The sequence below is a fragment of the Manacus candei genome, unplaced genomic scaffold, assembly GCF_025592945.1.
Source record: "Manacus candei isolate 608988 ecotype Guabito, Panama unplaced genomic scaffold, ASM2559294v1 h1tg000034l, whole genome shotgun sequence".
Taxonomy (NCBI): Eukaryota; Metazoa; Chordata; class Aves; order Passeriformes; family Pipridae; genus Manacus; species Manacus candei.
Window position 1 is genome coordinate 692,015 of NW_026138082.1, and position 25,061 is coordinate 717,075.

Below are 25,061 nucleotides of genomic sequence, written 5' to 3' on the forward strand. Positions count from 1 at the left end.
TGGTGGAAAGCACACAAAAGTTGCCAGTTACATGAAAAAATGTGCAGATAGCAAAAGATGCAATCACCTCTCTTTATTTATGCACATATTCCATCCTGCCAGTCTCTAACACACTCATTTTAGGATTAATTTAAAGAACTGTAAGATCTGAACTTTTTTTCCTAAAGAAAGAGGGAGAAATAAGTACTTGGCAATGATTCCACCTAAATTCAGAAAGCTGTAGCACTATGTAGGCTTAGCCCCAATTCTACCAAATACAGTCCCTCTAAAATGACTGGAACAGAATATGATGTTACAAAAATAAAGAAATTACATTTCTTTAGAACACTTGAATGTGTGTTAATTAAGTATATTTCCACTCTTCTCAAATAATGGGTTTAGTTCAAATACCATTTATTGATTTTACATTACAGGACGGTCATTAGCAAACACTAACTGAGTCAAGTTTAGCAGGAAGTTCTGATGGTAAGAGCTTTTCTCCAGGAATTATTTATACACTAACAGGAAAACTACATCTTTCTTCTCTGGCATCTTAAGTCTCCTAATGCAAACAGAAGAAGTTTCAGTTGTTGTATGTTGTATATATCTTTCTGTCAAAATAAAAAAACGGGGTCTGTGAATTGAAATGGTAGTACAATGAAAATGCTACCGTATTTCTAAATCGATTTCTGCTCTCAAGTATACTAATTTAAATGCAGAGTTATACTCCTCAGTGTGATGGAATTATTCTAGCTTTTCTAACACTGTATGTAAGCTGGGGACAGGGAGGTGAGGTCAATGAGCTAAAGTGGGGATCTGGCTGCGGGGGTCAGGGTCAGTTGCAAACAGGCTGCTGGAGGGGCAGCCACAGCCAAGACCAACCTCATCCCATGAGATATGCCTTCATTTCACATTCTGCTGCAGGGCCTGGCCAGAGCTGCAGCTCCACTGCATTGCTGCCCTGCATGTCCCTGGCCATGGGCTGCTGGTCCAGAACACCCAGCCCTGCCCGCTGCCCTGGCTGGGGGCAGCAGGATGGGACCTTTGTCAGCAAAGATGACCACTGCCTGTCTTGTTAGCATGCTCAGATCCTGGCTTCCGTTGCCAATCTCTCAAAACAAATGTGGATAGAGACGTAATTGGAAATAGATCTTCAAAATAAGTCAAGATGTTCAGAAGAAAAAAAAAAGAGAAAAACATAAGACAGGAGACAGAAAAGAAAATAACATAAATATTAGAAAGTGTGAAGATGTAAGAGTCTGATAAACATACTGAAGGAAAGCTATATATAGACAGAGAGGACGACCTCTAATTATCAGATTCCTTCCTAAAGCCACCACAGATGGAACACCCAGCATCTTAATCTCCCTCCCATACCTGACTGAAACATCAGAGAAATGTTACAACAGTGTTGTTTTTAACAAATGAAGCATATTTGAAAGCACATGGGGGTGTTTTTGATCTAGAGGACTTTCAGAAAAAGAATTAAACTAGATTATTGCTATCTTAAACAAATATAAGACACAGACAGAGTTTTATATTTTATTTATCTTAACATACCAAGAACAGCTCACATCACCATGGACGAAAAAGGAAGAGACTAAAATCCTTGGGAAACTGATATCGATGGAAAACAGCTAAAAGAACAGGCTGAGTCAAATTTTGACCATGAGGGAGAATCACACTGTGAAATAACAAACATGGGAATCCAGAATCAAGAAGGTACCAAAGCACAAGGAAAAGGCAGGCTGGAATACAAACCCCATGACTATCAATATTGTGGAGGATTGTATGGCTGGCCGTGAGGAAAAATATGTAGAAAAAAAGGTTAAAGGGGAAAATTAAAAACCTTGTGTAACTGATTATAACCGAAAAATCTTTAGGTAAAAATAGTAAGATGTAAACTAAAATATAAATGAAGTGGAAAAGGATAGATATATTTATATATGTACAGCTAAAAGCAGGGAACAGAAAAAGAAAGGAGGGTTAAGTATGTGTATAATATGGGAGAGATATGAAATTTTCCTTTCAGCATTCCTTCCCACCTTGTAACCAATGTGTGACAAATTCAGTAATGTGCCAGAAGTTTTCTGAAGTAGCCATTAACAACCCTCCCAGATGGAGATCATTATTCAGTGGAATAATGAGGAATAATCATGAAGAAATAATGAGGAATAATCCCATCGGGAAGGGATAACATCCTATTCCATCAACAAGTTACAGCGCACTTCCACATTCAGGGAGCAAGAGGAAAGAGTAAAAAGTATGAGAACAATGAGAACTGCTTAAGAATCCAGGGAGAGGAGAGATGAGTAAATAAAGGTAGTGAAGGAAGTTAAGACTGTTTTCAGACTAGCTGGGACTTCAGTAATGAAAATGTTAGGGCTTCAAAAGAAAGATACTGAAGGACTACAAAGGTAACCCAAATAATTAGGAAAAGTAATTTGAATATAGCCTTATAACACTTCAAGGAAGTTCTTATCAATATTAAAATCATTTTATGAATAATTGTGTGTTAGTGTCAAAAAGTACAAACAAAAGTTAAATTATCTTACCACTCCTGACTCTAAAAAATGATAGAGAATATATTTATAAAAGAGGATGTAGATATTCTCATGAATAATCTGTAAATAAATATAACAACAAGACCAGATGGATTTATAGTTAAATGTTGTAAGGCTCTAAAAGGAATTTTAATTTTTATAAGAGACTTATTTGATATTATCATGCAAGGAAAAGACATCCTTTCCTTTTGGAAGAAACAAGGATAGTTTTAAAATCTAAAGAGAAGTGGTATTTGACCAGCTGCTCATGCTTTTGAGGTGCTGAGGTAAATAGGAAAAGTTACTCTGCCTTCAATACATCCTGTAAAGGAATTCCTCTCTGGAAACTACCAAATGCATGTAGCTCTACTGGAGTGAGGGTAGGTGGCCCCCACCCTCTGAGATGCAGAGATGAAATCTCATATAGAAATCTGCCAAAATCATAAAGGAGTAAAGGTTGTCCCTTTCCAGCATCTTTTACTTTGACTGCTTTAACCAAAAAACATTTCCTTTAGAGGCTTTCATTTGACTGCTTACTCTTTTCAATCAATTGATGTATTTGGATGAAAGAGAAAAGGGGTCAATTTTTTAACTATGGGCAACTTTTACAAGGACCATGATAGATACATACAAATGACATGTTTAAAGGAGAGACTGGGGAAATCTGATGCAATAGCAAATTATATAGAAAAGATATTATTCATTCTGCACTGAGGAAATTTACAGAGAGTAGATGTCTTCAGCCAGGATCCCATAAACATGTCAGTGGTAACACAACACACTAGGGAGGCTGCTGACGAAGAAATTATTATTTTCCCTTTCAGGATGTGCCTGCACAGAGGTGCAGGAGGGACCAGAATGACCATATTTTGATGAGTAACCACACTGTTTTAGATCCACCGTTTACTTGATGAACACTCCTTGCAAAGGTGCTCTCCTTGTACAGAAGGAAAATAACAACACCCCCATCGTTGTTACTGTCTGCTCCATGGCTCTGTGCGGAAAGGATTTTTTTCATCCACGATGGAAAATTTCATAGCCTAAGTGTAGGATGCCCTTTTGATGGAGAAACAATCCCAGCAGGACTCATAGAACTGGTAAATTCTTTGAAATACGGATGCCATTTTGAAGAAGATAAAAACAGCTGCAGGTGAAACCTGACCATATGATGAAACTGATGTTTTTCAAAATTGAAAAATGCAAGGTTGGAAAGAGGTTGTAAACTGTAACACAGAACATACATGCAGAAATTTACAAAAGTAGCGGTACAAACATCTGTAAAGTGGCTATACTTGCACTAAAATGTTGCTTCTGTACAAAGAAAATATGGATGCTTTTAGAAAAGCAGAATAGGGACTTCTTTCATTTTTAAGTGTTAGAGCCATTCTCAAAATCTTCTGTCTGGAATAAAGTACCTTACCTCCAAAGGTATCTTCTTTTTTGAAAAAAAATCAGGCAGTAACAATAAACCAGTTTTAAAGTCTGAGACAGCAGATTTTCTTAAATATCTCTCATTCATTTCTAGCCTTAATCTACTTGTCTTTACACTAAAGAATCAGGATAGAACAAGTTCCCAGAACTTCTGATGAGCTGCAAGTAAAGGAGTATATTGACAGAGATTGTAAAACCTGCTCCACAACATTATGTACACGGAAGAATTTAGAAAGGTAATGACAAATAACCTCAGGGCCATTCTTCTAAACTTGGAGAACCAGATGCAAGATGGAAAGTGGACCTGAATACATACTTGACAAGGTTGAAAGTTTTTGCAGGTTTTTTAATTAAAAAAGTAATAATCTGAGCATATAACTTACTTTAGTGCAAATAATATAGTACATGAGATCTACTAACTGTAATGAGGATATTAAAAACAGGTAGACCCTAGAGATGGCACACCCACATCACCTGATGAAAACTACCTGTTTATGAGCTACATTTATTTTTAGAAATGAGTCTCTAGTAACAACTAGTTTTCAGAAACCAATTGTAAGTTCATAGCTTATAAAAGATATTGAAACCAGTTTTAACTGCTACTTCCCTTAAATGAATAAAAAATTATTTTTTTTAGTAGCAATGAACATACATATTTTTGGTCACATATCAAATTGTAAAAGTATTTCTTTTCTAAAAACAATGTTTTATTGATCTATAATTTAGCTCTGATTCTAGGAGTTATGGGCAGCAAAATAACCTTGTACTCCCTTCCCCCTGGGTCATTAGACTTGGCCTTCCGATGATGATGATGATGATTTTCTCTGACTGTAATCTCTTAAAAGGATGACTGCTTTGATATCAATACATGTCATCAAACAGTTTTTCAATGAAAATAAAATACAGTAAAATTAGGCACCATGTGGAGAGTAGCTTAACTCTTAGCTATTCAGAACTCCGAATTCTAAGAAGCTATATTAAAAAGGTACCATACCTAAAAATCTAAAAACAAAGTTCCTCTTCTTGTTCTGTTTAAAACATAAACCAAGGCAGTTGAATCAAGTGTTTCACGTACCGAAGGCTGAAACTACTCTATCAAAACTGCATCACTAATGTCATATTTTAGTGGGTGTTTTGCCATAAAACTTCTTCTTTGTGTATCTAATATGAGCTCTGGGAAATGCTGTGATACAAATCTTTCCAAACAAAACCAAAAACAACTAAATTCAGAATATGGTTTCATTGTTTAGGGTAGTTGCACTGGAAAGTGCAAATACAGAGAAGTTACTTACAAACGTGCAGGAATACTATTTTCCTCAGTTCATCTTATAGCAAACAGCACGTTCTCCAGCCAAACAAAATGAATTGTCATTGAGAAGCCACTGAAAAGATTTCATATTTTTATCTCAGTAGATGCTAAGTCTGGCCTGATGGGCACCAGTAAAGTTCTGAAGAGCAGATTCCTCCCTGGCCTGGAGGTTTTCAAGGGGCTGATTGAAGCGGGGAAGGGAGGTCCCACAGCCAAACACAGAAACATTGTACTGGGACTCTCTGAGGCAAAGATGCTTTGTCCACAGATCTTGGGAGTTAGAAATTAATTTGCTACACGTCATGTAATTTTTATTATTTCTGCTCAGTCTTTGAACTAGCACAAAGCAAGCAGGTAAGTTTATGGTACAGGAGTTGGAAATGTGACCCAACAATCTGATTTCCAAAATATTTTCCTTAACAGCTTCAGTGATGCTATACTCTATGCTATACAGGGAAGAGCCTGGCAGATTCCCTGAATCACTGTAAGAAGTAAAGGCACTTGGAACCCAAGCACCTGCTGATAAGTGATTAAAAAACCTCTTCTGAATAACTAATGGAATTGCAATATGCAATTTAGCTGTGGAGGAAAGTTTACAATCATTTTACTTGCAGAAATACTGATGTGACAACAACTCCAAGTAAGTGACCTACAATGCTAAATTGGCCTATATAGGTTTATAAAATCGTAATAATTGGATATAATATAAAAAAGTTATTTCTGTAGTGTAGGCTATTTTGAGAAATTTTAACTGAATATATGATCAGTCTGTGTGGTTTCATCATTAGTATAACTTCGGGTTGCAAAGCTTGATAATGGTACATTTCTGGGAAGATCCTTTTGTTATTTTAACTATAGGCTAACATATAGGTGATTTTCAGAACTTTGGTTGGCAGCAAAAGCATATACTGTGTATTTCAAAAACAAGGAAGATGAATGTCTGCCTTAAGTTCCAAACGTAACTACTTTATGAGGCAGAAAGGATGAGGTGCTTAAGGGAAGTAGAGCAGTCAGCAACAGCAATCTGGAACGAGAAAAATTGGAAGAGTTGTGAAGGAAAGTGAAGTGGAAAAAGGGAAGAAACATAAACTAAAAATGAGAGGATGTGTCTAAGTATGAAGTAGTGGACTGTCAACTCATCAGGATTTAAATCAGATCAGGTACTCAAAAGGGTCAAGCAGGAGACCATGGTGTTCATTAGATTCTCTCCAGAAGCCACAGTTCAGAGGGAACTTTGTTACTGTACCACAGCAAAAGCATAGATCTACCTGAGTGACCTGACTGCTGCCTTCCAGTACCTGAATGGAGCCTACAAGAAAGATGGAGGGAGTCTATTTACAAGGGCATGTAGTGACAGTACAAGGGGGAATGGTTTCAAACTGAAAGAGGACAGGTTTAGATTAGATATAAAGAAGAAATATTTTACTGTAAGGGTGGTGAGGCACCGGAACAGACTGCCCAGAAAAACTGTGGATGCCCCATCCCTGGAAGTGTTCAAGGGCAGGCTGGATGGGGCTTTGAGCAATCTGGTCTAGTGGAAGGTGTCCCTGCCCATGGCAGGGGGGGGGGAACTAGTTGATCTTTCAGGTCCCTTTCAAACCAAACCTTCTAGGATTCTACACAGAGAAACAAAGAGAAACTGTGAAAACATGGCCAAGAGAGACACATAGAGCAAGAGGTCTGGCTGTGGAGATAAGTGAGCTCTTGTCTATTCTTCCTTGCAAGGCTGATGTACAGAGTTATTATCCAGGCCACTTCTTGTGTGTTGCTGCATAAGGTACCAATGGTGGAAGGAGGAAGCATACAGAAGAAGGCAACCACTTATAGGTGGGCCTATGTGTCAAAATAAGCAATTCTTCACCAGCTACCAGCAGAACCTGCACTGGTGATGATCCCATGTGCCCTGAGCCCATGGAAGTGATTCTTCCCCTATACTGGTGATGTACTTGAAACCTTGAGTCCTGGGCCCCTCAATTCAAGAAGGCCACTGAGGTGCTGGAGTGAATCTAGAAAAGGGCAACGAAGCTGGTGAAGGGTCTGGAGCACAAGTCTGAGGGACTTGGCTGAGGGATTTGGGGTTGTTTAGCCTGGAGGAGGCTCAGGGGTGACCTTATCACTCTCTACAACTACCTGAAAGGAAGTTGTAGCCAGGTGGGGCTCGGGCTCTTCTCCCAGACAACTAGTGACAGGATGAGAGGACATAGTCTCAAGCTGTCCCAGGGGAGGTTTACGTTGTACATCAGGAGGAATTTCTTCACTGAAAGCGTGATTAAACATTGGAATGGGCTGCCCAGGGAGGTGGTGGAGTCACTGTCCCTGAAGATATTTAAGTAAAGCCTATACATGGCACTTAATGCTGTGGTCTACTTGACAGAGTGGTGTTTGGTCACGGGTTGGACTCGATGATTTTTCCAACCTTATTGATTCTGTGATTCTGTGAAGCCGTCTGGCACCGCCTCAGCCTCTCACACGGCCCACTGAGCCGCGCCGGACAGGGAGGGCCACGACGGCGGGGCAGCCGAGCATCCCCGGATGTACCGGGCAGCTGCCTCGCGGGCCCGTGCAGTCCTGGCCGAGCCAGGGTGCGAGACGCCGCCGCACCGGGGAACGCGGGGTTTCCCCGCCGCGGAGGCCGAGCGCGGACCCACCGCCCTCCGCCGCACCACAGGGGGCGCTGCCGCGCACGGCCAGGCCGCGGGGCGGGGCCGCCACCCCCATCGCCCCCCGCACGGCGGGCAGCGCCGATGCCGTCGGCGGCGCGGGGCGGGGCGGGGGCGGGAGCAGCGCCGTTGGCCCCTCTGCGCGCTCGCCCCGCCCCCGGGCCCGGCGCTTCCGCCGCCGCCGCCGGCGCGGAGGGGGCGGGGTGCCCGCGGCGCTGGGCGCTCCCCGCGCCGCCCTGTGCGCAGGCGCGGGGGAGGGCGCGCAGGCGCGCGGTCGCGTGGGCGGGTGGCGGGTGGCGGGGGAAGGTGCGAGCGAGCCGCCCGCGCGCGGCCGCCGGCGGCGCGTGTGTCCCGTGTGTCCCCCCTGCTCCCCGCCCCGCAGCCCCCCCGCCGGCGCCGCCGCCGCCCCGGGTGCGGATGGTCCGCGGCGCTGAAAGATGGAGGGGCTGACGCTGAGCGAGGCGGAGCAGCGTTACTACTGCGAGCTCTTCTCCTACTGCGACACCGAGAGCACCAAGAAGGTGGCGTCCAACGGGCGCGTCCTGGAGCTCTTCCGCGCCGCGCAGCTGCCCAACGACGTGGTCATGCAGGTACGGCCGCCGCCTCGGGGCCCCGGGGGGCGGCGGGCCCGGGCACCGCCCCGCCGTGCCGAGGCGGCCCCGGCGTGGCCCGCGCCCCCTGCCCGCCCCGCAGCCCTCGGGCCGGGGTCGTCTCGCCGGTGGAGGCGGGCCGGGGCGGGACCCGGCGGGGAACTCAGGAATCACAGAATCGTTGGAGTTGGAAGGGACCTCTGGGGATCATCCAGTCAAACCCCGCTGGCAAGGCAGGTCACCTAGAGCAGGTGACACAGGAACGCGTCCAGGTGGGTTTTGAATGTCTCCAAAGAGGAGATTCCATGACCACCCTGGGCAGCCTCTTCCAGTGCTCTGCCACCCTCAACGTAAGGAAGTTCTTCCTGGTATTGAGGTGGAACTTCTTGTGTTTTAGTTTCTGGCCACTGCTCCCTGTCCTGTCACTGGGCACCTTTGAAGAGTCTGGCACCGTCCTCGTGGCACCTGCCTCTGAGATATTTATGTGCATCGATTAGATCCCCTGTTAGGTTTCTCTTCTCTAGACTGAACGGGCCCGGCTCCCTCAGTCTCTCCTCATATGAGAGATGCTCCAGACCCCTGTCATCTTCGTGGCACTCCACTGGACCCTCTCCAGCAGCTCCTTGTCGTTCTTGTACTGAGGAGCCCAGATCTGGACACAGTAGAGCTCCCTGCACAGAGTAGGGAGCTGTTGTCTGGCCTGGAGCCGGCCACCTGAGTCCCTCCGGTGGTGAGGGAGGGGCAGGGGGTGCAGCAAGTGCTGCACTGAGCAGCCTGTGGTGGCTCCCCCTCTCCTTGTACCTGCGGGGGCTGGGAAGGGGCTGGTGGCTGCTGGCAGCGTCCGACAGCTGGCAGGAAACTGTCTTGTTTGTTCCATGCCGGCAGAGGCCATTCAAAAAATGGGACTCCCGAAGCATTTTAGGGAGATGGGTGAGATTCATCCCACAATCTGCTGGTGAAGAGCAACACAGAAGGAAATTTGGGTTTGTGTCACTGGGAGCTGCTGATGCTGATCCACTTCACCTAAGCCATGCAGTGTTTTGTGGACATCACTTGCTGGCAGGAATTAACTTACCTGTAGTCATCAAAGCATTTCTAAAAACGAAAAATTCAGTGTTAAAACTGATGCGGGCCCATACTTGTAGTCTGTGTGTGCGTGGTTTTAGCACTTACTTCCTTGGCCAGGTTGCATCCAAAAGGTGTAGCAGTATTGCAGAGCTATCGGCACGGGAAAGGGAAAGTCTGCTTTGGCGTGTGTAATTATTTGAGGAACATATTCCCAGTGAACCATTCTTATGAACGGCTACTTGTAATAATTTGCTGCTTCTGCAGTTCCCTCTGTCACTGTTCAGTACTTTAAAGTTCATGTATAGTCTTTTGAGCTGCTGTGGGTAAAGCCATATTTACAAAGCCGTGCCGCCTTTTATGTGGTTTCATCCTCAGCCTAGTGAGATAAGCAGCCTTTTTAACAAAAGTATTAAACTTACTGTTGCTGGAAGCAGAGTGCAGAAACTTCAACATTCTGTAATTTAGTACCAGGAGAACACTTACAGATTAGGGTTACTGTTGATGTGTTTTGGGCCTCCCAAGGGCAACTTGGTTTGCTGAAACGAGTTTGAGACACAATGAAGTGGAAGAGGGCTGAATAAGAAGTGGTTCTTACTGGTAAAACTAGTAATCTCTTATTTTATGACTTGCTAGACTGGACTTAAGAGAGTCTGCATGCTCAGTATTATGAGTGAGGTTTCTCAGGGGCCACCCACTGTTGCTTTTGAGTGTGGCCAACCAGTTTCAGAAAAATCATCCTAGGAAAGTGAATGTTTAAATGTTTGCTGTATTTAAAATTTCTTTTACATAAAACTTGTCTGGATCAGTGTATAAATGAAGTCAGCTAGTGCTGGAGGTTGTTTTATGCAGGAATTTAGTGCAAGAACTTGGAAAGACTTGGAATTTTGAATATAAGTGGATACAGATTATATCCTTATCTTTTGCAGAGGAGGTCAGATTTTTCTGCAAAGTAGATTGCATCTGGAGAAGAGAGACTACTCGGGCGTCATTCTGTGGGTCCTAAATAAATTAACTCAAGAAGCAGACCTGGCTTATCACTGTAGTAATCTCAAGGAAAACTTTGCAGTTAAAATGGCAAACAAGATATTAGATTACCTGAGGAATGAGACTGTAAATAATGAAAAGAAAGTCAAAATGCCCTTAGCAGTTCGACCTGTTACGAATGTCTTGTGCAGTCACTGTTGGTCACCTGTAAACTACCATATATTTTAAAAAGAATTTAGTTGTCTAGTCATTTTATGTTCCTCTTAAAACATGGCTCTACCTCGGGTTAACACAGGCGTAAATACGTTGGATTGGGGTTCTTCGAAGGAAAGTCGCATTTGATGTTTTCAAAGCTGAGACTTTGTAACTTAAACCTCCAGCTAATATAGCTTAAGAAATAAAGAAACCCTGTGAAGGAGATGGAATTTTCTTTTGACGACATGGTGGCTGTGTTCTTACCTGTTCATTTGAAGCACCTGATGCTTGTGGGGAAAGGAACTTGATTCAGTTACCCAATACTTATATAATCCTGGAATGCAAGTGCAGTACTAGTCACATGAATGCTAAGTACCTTTGTAGGTGTGCAAAACAAAGTATGAAATTGTTGCTCTTCAAACTCAAGGGGACCAAGTAGTCATGAAGAACTACCTCAAAGTTTTTCCTTTTCAGCTGTACAGGTTTGTACTGCACAGTTCAGAACTGATTCTTTTGGAAATGAAAATGTGCAATGGTTGCATTTTTAGACTCATAACTTGTTTCGCTTGAAAATCTGTTGTCTAAAGTCTGGATATACGTGCAACCTTTGTTGCAAAGAGTTATGTCTATGTGACAGATCTGTCTTGCAGAAGGAAAAGTTATTATGTGTGGCTCATTGTTCCTAATCATTTTCATTTCTGCCTCTAAGGGACACTGTCAGCTGCCTATTAAATAGGAATAAATGAACATGTAGAAAACTGAAACAATTATGGTTGTTGTACGCAAAACTACAACATCCTGGAAAACAAAAGCTATATGTCTACTTAATACACATACACAAAAGGACAGCCTTATTCCCAGAACAAAAATACCACACCAGCGTGAGAACACCAGCCCCTCTTAACCCGTATTTCTTTCTGTTTATGCACATCCCTGAAATGAGCATTAAGGTAGAAGACTTGCATAAAATAGTGAATAAAAGTACGTGTGTTGGGATAACAAGTCCAACTACTTCTCCATAGTTATATGAGTCTTCAGGTTGCTCTCAAGGGTGTGGTTTCACACTGCAGCTGACCCAATCTGTTGGTGAGTTTCCACTGAAGGAGGTGGTTCAGTCTTCCCCCAGCCATGTGTTCCTGCTTCTCCTTGCAAAGACATTAGTGCCTGTCCAGTGCTGTCGTATGCTGGCGTCAGGGGCTAGGCAGGCAGAAAATTAATCACAACTCTTTGTTGATAATAACTCTTTATCAGGTAGCAGTGGAGTTGAATGAATGACAGTGCTGGTACAAGAAAGGAGACATGAAAACTGCTGACAGAGGGGGAAGTGGAGAACTTTCCTTTTTCTAGAGCAATTGGGTATTTCAGTTGTGACCTAGCATGGGTTTCGTGGTAGCTTAAACTACTGGAAGCTGGAGCAGCCTCATGCTGGCTCTGACTTCCTTTCAACAGACAGTGAGCTGGTTCCGGGAGTATATTCAGCCAAAAGTTAGAAGGTTTTGTCAAAGTTGTTTTTCACTTGCCTCAGCTCATGGCTCAGTTGCATGTGCATTGGTGTTTGTATTAGCGTGTAGTATGACACAACATAAGTTATGCTGAGGAGCTGTCATCTGCTCTGTTTATGTATTTCAGAAGCTTTCTTTTGGTAAAGCTCCTGTACACTGATAAAACTTTATCAAAGTTCCTGGTCCTGTACACTGAATGTTAGCTGGGATTCATTATGTGCCATCCTAGGGTATATCTTCTAGGTTAGCTTCGTACAAAAGGAATGTAGTTGCCCATTCTGGAGTGGCTGCACAGAGGAGTGAGTGTGATCAGGAAATTGGCTTGAAAGGCATGTTCCACATCTGACCTAAAATGCTTATGTAGGTGTGCTAATAAAATCAGTTCTTGGTGTCTCTGGACCAGTGGTGAAATTGCTTGTAAAAGCTACAGTCAGCCAAAAAAGGAGTTGTGAAGTTCATTACTTGTGCATGGTGTGAATATGATAGCTGTTCCATTTGTTAGATTTGTAGAATTCTTATTTAGGTGAGTTAATCACAAAATGTTTTATGAACTTGTACCCTTGATTATGAATCATAGAAACTTCGCAAGACAAAGCATATCAGTTGTGCACGATACTCATCTGAAATGAATGAGTTAAGTCATCTTGCTTTAAAATACAATATTACTAGAAAACAACAAATATGTGAGAATTAGCATGTATTTTCTCTAAAATTAATGAATTGTCATCTTCAGTGCTGGGATTGTAAAGTTACCTGACTTCTAATTTACTGTTAGAAAGTCTTTGAGATGACAGATGACTTGTACAATTGTGACCAGTTTCTTCAATTACAGCATGCTTGCATTAGTTCAGTAAAAACCCAGTGTAAAGCCTATTATTGGCTCGTTAGCCAATTTCAAGCTGTTTGTTTGTTTTTATGGAGTCTTTACAGGCAGATTAGTTTTGATTGTTCTTGTATCATTGATGGAAAAAAATTACCGTCTCTTGTTGACTACCTCAGCTCTCTGTCAGAGTTTCCTGCCTCATCAAAAGTTGTAAGAAAATACATACCCATGACGGAGCTGCTGTGGAGAGAAGTCCAGACTCTGAGCACAGAACCATAAGCTTAGTTTTTGCGCTGTGCAGGAAAATAGCTTAGGTGTGGGCATATGCTGCCTTGTGTTGTTGTTGGGATGGTAGTTTTTGGCAAGCATAGGGAACAGAACATGCAGTGGTAGTTTTCTCAGATGCCAGAGCTCATCTGCTGACAGGCAGCACAATTATAAATGGAATTATAATCCACAGGCAGGACATGGCAAAATGAAACTGCAGGTTCTTGATTTAAAAAATTGGCTTCTGTGTTGGAAAACGGATGTAGAGAGAAAGGGATCTAGGGAAATAAAAGCTTGTTCACGATGATTTTATTGTTTCAGTGAATTTTCCTACAGAAAGACTACAGTAGAGTCTACCAAATGCCAGCTTTAAATGGAAGCTGGACCAGGGCATGCTTAGGATTACCTGTGTGGTAGAGACATGCAGAAGACAAACTCATTCTGGTTAATTTGCAGAATTTGTTATTCTTTCAGAACTGATGAGGTAAGAAGTTAGCATTCTTTATGCATAGCAAATTCCATGCCTTCCTTTCAGTGATATGGATTTGGAGTATATTTAAAAGTAGGAGTACTTTCAGGTCTTTAAAAAAATGTGTGCTGTGTGAAAAGCTTTCCTCTCCTCATACTGACCTTTAACTAGTCTTCAACAAGCCCAAATTTAAAAAGAAAAAAAAAATCACTTAATTGAATCCAACCCATGCATTTTGGGGTTTTTATTATTATTTTAAAACTTAAATCTTTTCTATGTGATATTTTAAAAGAAAATTGGTTCAGATTTATTCTGAGACAATATTCGCAACAGGTCGTTATGAAGGTGTTCTTCCAGTGTAGAAACCTCTAAGTTATAGCAATTTTCTTACTAATCTGTCATATATTTTGTTAGCCTGAACACCATAAAGTTGATGAGTCTGTAACCTTTTGTGATTATAATCTTCCATAATTTATATATAATATATATATATAAAGGATGTTTGTACATGCATTATGCTGTATCCCAGTCCTCATTTAGGAAATGAGAGTTGTTAGAAATCTGTTGTAAATAGAAACAGTGCCTTGATCTGCAAGGCACCAAGAATATTCGATTTGTGAATTACCTATTTTTTCTCTTCAAATGTCACCATAATAAAGTATTTTGTTTTTAACAGAGTAGTAGGTTAGCTTTGTTTCCGTTTATTGGTGAGATATATAAGCGGTCTGCTTTCTTTTGGTGGCAGAAATGGCTTTTAGTCTGCTATGTATGCTGCGAATTGTGCTTTGAGTTTCTGCAGAATTCTGGTAAAGAAATGTTTACTTTAGTGATGTTGCTTTCACAGAGACTATAGTGGACTGCAAATTAATTTCTTTTTACATTTAATTAGTTTGAGTAGTCTCATATCTCAGCAGCATTTAGAGAACAGTTATTGTTTTGTAAATAAAAGGCAGAAAGTTAATGGCAAAACTTTAGGAGTATAGATTGTCTATTAGACTTATATTTGTTTTCAGTGGATTTCTTGGTGTAATTGTTTTTGCGCCTTTGAAATTGACTGGCTTTCATACTGTATACAGTGACATACATAGTAAATAATTCCTTCATAATTCTGTATGCCAGCACAGCACTCAGATAATGTCAAATATCGACTCAACTTTGTTTGAAAACAGTTTATTTTTTTCTTTTTAAATGTGCTGTCAGATGGCAGCAGGAATGATTATTATCCTTTCTGACATGTCTAGATAGAATTCTAAAATCAAATATCAGGGCCTTTGGCAAATGCAGCTGTCTTAGAATCAAGTTAGCTCTGCAAAATTATTGATGGCAAACCTGGTCTTTTTCCCATAAAGATGATTCTTTTGTATTAGAAGTTTTAAGTACTTTACTGACTGTGAAAAATGGCAAACATGCCTTCATCTTAGTCTAATCTTCAATAAATGTTCTGCAGGTACTGTGAAATTATGGGACTTTGCTGGCAGTCTTTATGACTTTTCAATTGTACTTGCTAGCTTTCAGAAATATTAGTCCTTGCAGACAAGTTTCAGACCTATCAGGTCATAAATATTTGCTGTTTAGGTTAGTCTTTCTTGTGGAATTCCTAGACTTTAAACTGGAGTTCTGCTCTTTGCTTAAATGAGTTTGAGGTCAGAAGTGAATGTGGGAGAAATATATTGACTATCAGATTTTTGTCAGTGGAGTTCCAATAATGATTAAGGTAAGAATATATTCCTCACTTTCTATCCTTTAGTATTTCTGTAGACCATAAGCATATTCTTAAGGCAACACTGTCATTCTTTCTAAACTAATGTACTGAGTTGGCAATCGTGTTCATGACTTGCTTGTTTATCCACCTGGGACTAGTGTCTGAAGAGTAAAACTATCCCTACACTTGTTATACAAAAAGTACACTATAACTTAGGCATGTCTGTCTGTGTATAGGGACTGTGTTTTGATAGGTTAAAGGACTTGGAAAAGATGACAATCTGACCTGAATTTCTGGAATGGTTGACTTCTGACATCTAAAATGCTTCTTAAGTATGGTAGTAGAGCAATGAGTAGGCTCAGTTTTGACGATATTGAAAGATATTTCAACTTCAGTAATCCCAGAAAAGGATGACCAAGACTGAACTGTGTAAAATTTAGCATTTGGTGCTAACTATACTCTTGCTGCAGACTAGTAGTCGGGAATTTTGTAGAAAAGCCTGTTATCACTACAATAGTGTGTGCGTGATTTGCTTTTTTCTGAGTTGAAGCTTCTTAAATCATTTAAGACCTAGTTTTAACAGCTGAGTCTCAAGTGTAGCTCTACAAACATGCAGCACGCTGTTTTTAGAACTTTAACAGAGTTTGTTTAAACTTTGATAGATGCATTGTTAAGGCTTGTTGGCCGCAGTGGGAGAAGGAGAGCAGTGCAAAGCTAAGTAACTAATTAACACTGCTCATATTGATGCTCAGAGGAAAAAAAGATTGAGATGGAAAGCAGCTTAAAGTAATGGGCACAGTAGCTTCAGGTAAACTTAGATGGATGTGCTCAGGAATGACTGGAACGGTCCTATTTGATCAGGCCGCAGCACAACCACTAATTCTGGGATGAGAGAATGTGTTAATCTTCATCTTACATTAGCAAAAAGCCAGAAGCTTGTGTTCATTCTTTGAGGTTTTCCTGTGTTACATTTGTTCTGGTACAGTATTGAAAGGTAATGTGTGGAGAAAATGTTAAAACTGAAAAAGAAAGAAAATAATTATTAGCAGGGAATATCAATCACTGGAATGCTTCAATTATAAAGAAGGTCTGAAAAGAATCAAAATGTCGATATAAATGCTGCTCTCTTCAGTACTTAGCATTAGGAAAAATAGGAAAAATATTCAACCTAATGCTGCATGGCAGGAGCATCCGCAGTTGGAATATCTGTAAAATATCTCTCCAGTGCCTGCTAAAGCTAGATGCTTTCTCACTACTTATATGCAAATAGTTCTGTCCATTTGCTTACGTTTTAGGAAATTACATTTTGAAGATCAACAAAGCTTCAAAAGTTGTTTACTTAAAAAAACTGCAACCATGAGCTCAAGCAAGCAATACATAAAGGACAAACTTGGTTAGTTTTCATAAGTATTCAGCTGGATTTTTAATTATTGCAAAAATAAGATGAAGTGCCTCAGAAGATTACAAATGAAGAGTATCATTCCGCGTGTGCCAACTGGGGCTTGTTTGCCATTTCTACCTCAGAGTTTGTTGTCAGAAACATAAACTGCAACCATAAAAACATATACTAGACATCTGATGTTGACCAGTGAGAGATGTGTACTATACAAATTAATTGCAGTTTGTTCACAAAAACTTGTACTTTTTCTGTTATAAATAAAGGTTGTGAGGAAATAACTTCTGAAGCTCTGCTGAGGTGTTTGTTGGTTGTACAGTAGACAGATTCAGTTTAATAAAAGAGCAAATAACTAACACAGTAACTTTTTGTTGGCTGACTGAGTGAAGGAATCATACTGTGTGACCAGATAGATGAGCAACAGGTAGTGCTCAGGAATGGGGAACTGTGCAGCTGAGAGCAGAGGAGGGAGGAGCTATTTAGATTAAGCAGTATTGAAGAATTACATGGTGGGAGAAGACAGGCATGTGAAATATCTCATTTTAACTTCTCTTTATGCATCAAAAATTAGAAATGGTTCTTATAGGTCCTCAGAATGTATCTTACTGCTTCAGCTTTTTTTTTTTATTTCCAGTTCTTCTGGCTGCTTTATTACCATTTCTGCTCGTAAAGTGCTTTTCTCATGAACACCTACTCTGCCAGAAAAACAGCAGTAGAGAGAATCTTAATATAAGCAAAGAGCAATTGCCTTGAGGTCTTCTAGGTGTGGCTTGTTACTTGGGAGGATAGTAGTTGTTTTCTAAGCGAGTGTTCATCTGGCTGTCTGGATTTTCCTTTGTTGGTGCTATTGAACATACCAGAAAGGCACACAATTCTTCATTCTGCCCTCTTTTATTTGGCGATAATTTAAGTTACAGTCAAGTAGGACGGTCTATGGCTAGATATTTGGAAAAGTGATCCCTCTAAGTCAGTATCTTGAACTCTTTTGTAGTTGCATGTAGGGGTGCATCTGCTTATCTTTGTGAATTGATTGATTGATTGATTGATTGATGGTGTTCGCCATGTACTACCAAATCAAGAAGGGAACTGCTGACCTCTGGAGAGCCATGGAGCTCTGCATGAGAGACTCTGCAGGTAAGACTCATGTGTAGAGCTTGTAACAGCTTTTGCAGGAGCTGTTAGCAAGATCACAAACTTTGGTTGCAAATGGAAAAATCAAAACTACTGCATTGAGGCATGAAAGCCTCTTTCATAAATGAGGCTAATCCACCATGAACTTTTATGCTACCAGGAACAACAAGAGGTGTCACAGACCACTTTTGCAACAGGTTGAGGTCAGGAATGACCTAAAATATAACTGGTTCAAAAAGGACCACAGTAGTGAAAGTTCTGTGAGGTTTTTTGTGTGTGTGTGGTGTTCAGCATATTCACTTGTTAAGAATTTATCTGCTTCTGTCATGAATCGGGGTTTTAAATTTCCAGTGCGTTTTGCTGCTTTTCTATTACACTATTATCAGAGTGTAAGCATGACTCCAAATCTGCCAGCCCTTAGTCTGGGAGTGGACATGCTTGTAAAACAGAGGCAGAATAATTTGAGGCTTAAAATACTGGATCATTTTTTTAAAAATTAATTTTTATTTCTGATGTGATTAATTTTGAAATTTCATTTAATTGAAACAGAAGTGTGTTTGAACCTGAAATGACTGTGGAACGGGGAGTTTAGTTCGAAGTATCTACAGAGAATTAATTGTCCAAGCTGATGAGTAGCTTGTTCTCCCTGATGGTATTTTAGCAGTCTGCTTCCACTGTGGATATGTGCAGTGTGAAAATCAAGGGCGGAGAAGTATTAGGAGAAGCTCAGACAGACAGTAAGAGACTCTAAATAGTTCATTGTCAGAGAGCGTGTGTCGTCTTGGAAGTCCTCCAATACTATTTGGTTTATTTCTTCCAAGGACTGTGTTCTGAAGCCAGGTTTGTGGCATTGACTGAGATCCATCTTCATGGAACAATAAGTAAGACTTAAAAGGAAGACGTTACTATTTGTTATGCAACAAAATACAGCAATGTCCTAAATATACTCTGTGCCTTGGAATTCTTAGTATCAGCTAATTAACTCTATTTACTATTATGCTTTGAAAGTACCTAATAAGATAAATGATATATTAGAGGTAATTTTATACTTGCTGTTCAGTGCATGAATATTTCCTGCTTCACACTTACTGAATACCAAATATAGCATTATTTGTTATCATTCACAGATGCATTTTGCAAATGATCTTTGAATAGGTGTAAGACTATTTAAATGTTTGTCATGTGCTGAAACATAGAATTCAGAGCAATACTTGAACTGTTTCTTTTAGTGGCATGTTTTTGTTCTATCTACAATTGTGGTTTTTTTTCTTGTGCTCCACCATGTGCCAAGGTTTGTGGAGCGATGCAGAGAACTGGGTCAGAGACTTGACTTGGTTTAAAAATAACTCATCAAAAGAAGGATCTTTGTCAGTTCTCTGTCTTGTTCCTGCTGCGCAGTGCTGTCAACAACTGTTGCATCTGAGAAGCTGTCAAGTGAGGTTTTTTGAAGAGAAGTTAAAAAAGCTGACTAATATTCACAAACTAATCAATATTGCTTTATCCAGTTGACAATAGGTGAGAGACTGAGGTTAAAAAACTGTGCCAGGCTGTGGTCTGCAAGTAGTGAGGCAGGTTGATATAAGTGAAGTGAAAGGAATTGATCTAACAGTGGTTGCAGAATAACAAGATTAGGAGGTAAGGAATTGTGAGGAAAGAAATGTATTTAATCTGGGAAAAAAATGAGTGAAGGAGTTTTTCATAGTACTTTGGTGTGTAGTGATGGTCAGGGTTTTTTTTCTCTGCTTGTCCTAGTTAGGACAGCTGAGATCAGTTCATCATGGTGGGTGTAACCCAAAACTGTATTCTATAGCCTTCCATGTCATTTCCCAGAAACTAGACTATTGTTGTCAATAGACTATTCGCACCCTCTACCCATAGAGCCTGACTCCTCAGGCTATAAACTAGGTGTTAAGAGGCCTGTGAGATAGAAGGATGTTTCTGTCCTCACACCCTTTGTGAACTCCCCGCCCTGAGGGGAGTACCAAGCATTCCTGCCTGAACTGGAGGATATATAATCTTGGAGTTTTGGAACATTTTTTCAACCCACTCGTGGGATCCAGAGGACGGCTGCATCTCATCGCTCTCAACCAGACTTAGACCACCACTGGACTGCGATCACCAGTTCTGGCCAGACTGCAGCAGCTCTCCCACCAGCAGGTTCTTCCCCTCTCCCTTTACTTTGGACTCAAACAGGGCCCAAGGAACACCACTTTGTTCAGGCCCCAGGGTACTGGGTTATACATTTGGGTTTTTGTGGGTTGAGACCAATTGTTTGTTTGTATTATTGTACTTACTGTATTATTTTAATAAATTGTTATTCTGACTTATAATCTCTCCTTTGAGTTGGGTTCATTCCCCCTGCTGGTTAACTTTTAAACCAGCACATTTTGGCGCCCAAACGTCGGGCAGAGAGAGAGAAGTCAGAATCACAATTTCATTTGAAGCATTTGTCTATTTGAATATAGAAACTCCCTGATCACCATGTTGTTTGATGCACTCACATGGATGTTGTATTTGAGCCTGTTCATATTTCCACAGATGGCGTATTATTTGCCTGTTTTGATGCTCTCTTTAAGACCAGGGAGAGGGATCCAAATTGTTTTATTAATATATTATGTTTATGTCATTCTAACATCAGAAGCAATGAGTTTCATTGTAAATGTGTATTCAGTCCTGTTTGCCTGTCCTGGTTTGGGTTGCTACCTCTGGGGCCTCATTAAAAATCGTACCCAGCTTTTTGGGGGAACAGGGGTGGATGGTTTCCAGCCTCCCACCTCCTTCTTCCCCTTCAGACCTGCTAAAACAGTTTTTGAAAATATTGAGTTCCCTTTTGATGTTAAGGACAGCATAATGTTATTGTTAGTGTTGCTCTGTCTGCTCTGTACTGTGTACACCATGTTTAGGGTCAGAAAAGTGCCTTTTAGGGAGGTTGGTTGGACACCTGCCCTGGGAGCAGATAATGCTGAATGGCACGGGAAGTGGGAGGCCATCAGCCAGTATTTGGAAAAGTTTTCTCCTCCAATGACCTGGAAATTCACCCCTGAACAACTGCAGGATCCTGTTAGCATGATAAGACTGGTGAAGGAAAAATGCTCTGGCAGCTCCAGAGATGGCCAGCTCACAGCAACCTGCTGGGCCCTGGCCACTGCCTACCGGGCACTGCTTGACATGATACAGCACTGTCAGGGCGAGGAGAGAAGGACCAAATCCGCAGACACCACGTCCACCCAAACCACAGCTGAGTCAGAGGGAGAAAGAAATGAACCAACCAGCACCGTGTCCACACAAACCATCGAGGAGCCAGAAGAACAAGCAAAACCAATAGCAGTCGCCCCTGTCCAGAAAAGGAAATCAAAGACTAAATCAGTTCGCATAGCAAATGATGACGAAGAGGCGGGACCTTCACATCCACCGGAGGAGACAGAGCCAGAAATAATCACTCGGTCCCTATCCCTGGGTGAGCTACGTGAGCTCCGGAGAGAGTTCACACGACAGGCGAACGAGTCCATTCTGACCTGGCTGCTCCGAATCTGGGATGCCGCAGCTAACGATACGATCCTAGATGGGAGTGAAGCCAGACAGCTGGGATCCCTGTCTCGAGATGTAGTCATTGATCAGGGGATTGGAAGGAGGCAGGAAACTCTCAGCCTCTGGCGGCGACTGTTGTCCAGTGTGAGGGAGAGATACCTTTGCAAGGAGGACCTCCACGTACAGCAAGGACAGTGGAACACGATGGAACAAGGTATCCGGTGCTTAAGGGAGTTAGCTGTACTGGAGATAATCTTTTCAGAGGATGAAAGATTCCCTAAGAGTCCAGATGGCGTACAGTGCACCTCCCAAATGTGGTTAAAGTTTGCACGACTCGGGCCAGAAATGTATTCCCGCTACTTAGCAACGCTGCAATGGAGGGAGGGAGAGGACAAGGTGGGAGCATTGGTTAGCAAACTCAGGATTTATGAAGACACTGTCACCGCCCCATTACGAGCCCACGTCTCATCTGTGGAAACCAAACTGGCTGAACACGTCCGAAACCTGGAAGAGAAAATTGAAGAGGGACACCAGAAGCTAAGAGAAGAGATTAAGGAAGGGATTTTCCATATCTCGCCAGGACGAACAAGAGTCTCTGCTATCAGGAGCCAGCGTCCCCCAGCTAAGGAGAGAAGGTACACTCCACGTGGCGATCTATGGTTTTACCTCCGTGAGCATGGAGAAGATATGAGGAAGTGGGATGGGAAACCCACCTCTTCCTTAGCAGCCCGGGTACGTGAACTGAAAAGAGGAACAAATACCATAAAGAACTCTTCAAGGGTAAACGTTGCTCCAGTCTCTCGTGGGCAAGACTCCAGACGGTACAGGAATGATGATACGTCTGATCCTCTTGAAGGGACCTCCAGGTCATACCCACAAGAAGAGCACAATGAGTACCATGACCAGGACTAGGGGTGCCCTGCCTCTAGCCAGGTAGAGGAGAGGGACAATCGAGTCTATTGGACTGTGTGGATTCGGTGGCCTGGCACATCAGAGCCACAAAGATATAAGGCTTTAGTGGACACTGGCGCACAATGTACATTAATGCCATCAAGATACGTAGGGGCAGAATCCATCTCCATTTCTGGGGTGACAGGGGGATCCCAACAGCTGACTGTACTGGAAGCTGAAGTGAGCCTGACTGGGAAGGAATGGCACAGACACCCCATCGTGACTGGTCCAGAGGCCCCGTGTATCCTTGGCATAGATTACCTGAGGAGTGGGTATTTCAAAGACCCAAAAGGACTTCGTTGGGCTTTTGGCATAGCTGCTGTGGAGACGGAGGAAATTAGACAGTTGAACACCTTGCCTGGTCTCTCAGAGGACCCCTCTGCTGTGGGACTGCTGAAGGTTGAAGAACAATTGGTACCGATAGCCACAGCAACAGTGCACCGTCGGCAATACCGCACCGACCGAGACTCTGTGACCCCTATACATAAGATGATCCGCGAACTGGAGACCCAGGAGGTGGTCAGCAAGACTCGCTCACCCTTTAATAGCCCTATATGGCCAGTGCGTAAGTCCAGCGGAGAGTGGAGGCTGACGGTGGATTACCGTGGACTCAATGAAGTCACACCACCCCTGAGTGCTGCTGTGCCGGACATGCTGGAGCTCCAGTATGAGCTGGAGTCCAAGGAAGCCAAGTGGTATGCCACCATTGACATAGCCAATGCCTTTTTCTCCATTCCTTTGGCAGCGGAGTGCAGACCACAATTTGCTTTCACTTGGAGAGGTGTGCAGTACACCTGGAATCGACTGCCTCAGGGGTGGAAACACAGTCCCAGCATTTGCCATGGACTGATCCAGACTGCACTGGAAAAGGGTGAGGCTCCAGAGCACCTACAGTACATTGATGACATCATTGTATGGGGGAACACAGCGGGCGAAGTCTTCGAGAAAGGAGAGAAGATAATCCAGATTCTCCTAAGAGCCGGTTTTGCCATTAAACGGAGTAAGGTCAAGGGACCTGCTCAGGAAATTCAGTTCCTAGGAGTGAAGTGGCAAGATGGACGCCGCCTAATTCCAATGGAGGTGATTAACAAAATAGCAGCCATGTCCCCACCAACCAGCAAGAAGGAAACACAGGCTTTCCTAGGCGCTGTGGGCTTTTGGAGGATGCATATCCCCGAGTATAGTCAGATTGTAAGCCCTCTCTACCTTGTGACACGGAAGAAAAATGATTTCCAGTGGGGCCCCGAACAACAACAAGCCTTTGAACAAATTAAACAGGAGATTGCCCATGCAGTAGCCCTTGGGCCAGTAAGGACAGGACAGGACGTGAAGAACGTGCTCTACACCGCAGCCGGGGAGAATGGCCCTTCTTGGAGCCTCTGGCAGAAAGTGCCTGGGGAGACCCGAGGACGACCGCTGGGATTCTGGAGTCGGGGATACAAAGGATCTGAAGCCAGCTATACACCAACTGAGAAAGAGATCCTGGCTGCCTATGAAGGAGTTCGAGCTGCCTCAGAAGTAATCGGCACCGAAGCGCAGCTCCTCCTGGCACCCCGACTACCAGTGCTGGGCTGGATGTTCAAGGGAAGAGTTCCTTCCACACATCATGCCACCGATGCCACATGGAGTAAGTGGATGGCTCTGATCACGCAGCGAACCCGGATAGGGAATCCTAATCGCCCTGGGATTCTGGAAATTATCACCAATTGGCCCGAAGGTGAGAGTTTCGGACTATCCTCTGAAGAAGAGGAGGAGAAGGTGACACGTGCTGAGGAGGCCCCACCATATGACAAGCTACCAGCAGATGAAAGGCGATATGTGCTCTTCACGGATGGCTCCTGCCGCATTGTAGGGACAAACCGAAAATGGAAGGCAGCTGTATGGAGTCCCACACGGCGAGTTGCAGAAGCGACCGAAGGACAAGGTGGGTCAAGTCAGTTTGCAGAGCTTAAAGCCGTTCAGTTGGCTTTGGATATAGCTGAACGAGAGAAGTGGCCAAGACTCTATCTCTACACTGACTCATGGATGGTGGCCAATGCTCTGTGGGGATGGCTGGAGCGATGGAAAAAGGCTAACTGGCAGCGCCAAGGGAAACCCATCTGGGCGGCGGAGATGTGGCGGGACATCGCTGGCCGGGTAGAGAAGCTGAGTGTGAAGGTCCGTCACGTAGACGCTCATGTAGGCAAGAAACGGGCTAATGAGGAGCATCATAACAACGAGCAGGCGGACCGAGCTGCCAGGATTAAAGTCTCTCAGGTAGATCTGGATTGGCAGCACAAAGGAGAATTATTTCTGGCTCGATGGGCCCATGACGCCTCCGGTCACCAGGGGAGAGATGCAACATACAGATGGGCTCGTGACCGAGGGGTGGACTTAACCAAGGACATTGTCTCACAGGTCATCCATGACTGTGAGACATGTGCTGCCATCAAGCAGGCCAAGCGGGTGAAGCCTCTATGGTATGGTGGACGGTGGTCAAAGTACAGGTATGGGGAAGCCTGGCAAGTTGACTACATCACACTCCCCAAAACCC

At 42.9% G+C, this 25,061-nt stretch overlaps 1 protein-coding gene across 10 annotated transcripts in view; it reads left to right on the plus strand.

The window, feature by feature from the left end:
- The first annotated feature begins 8,194 nt into the window (after positions 1 to 8,194).
- The window catches only part of REPS1 (RALBP1 associated Eps domain containing 1), a 66,947-nt gene continuing 50,080 nt past the window's right edge, over positions 8,195 to 25,061 (plus strand). For 6 of the 10 annotated variants that reach the window (XM_051792457.1, XM_051792458.1, XM_051792460.1 and 3 more), the window contains exon 1: positions 8,196 to 8,512. In XM_051792457.1, the coding sequence (XP_051648417.1) occupies positions 8,360 to 8,512 (153 nt within the window). In that variant the 5' untranslated portion in view covers positions 8,196 to 8,359. Of the gene's footprint in view, positions 8,513 to 25,061 lie in introns of all 10 variants that reach the window. The other 4 variants (XM_051792466.1, XM_051792465.1, XM_051792459.1 and 1 more) reach the window with 1 other exon arrangement.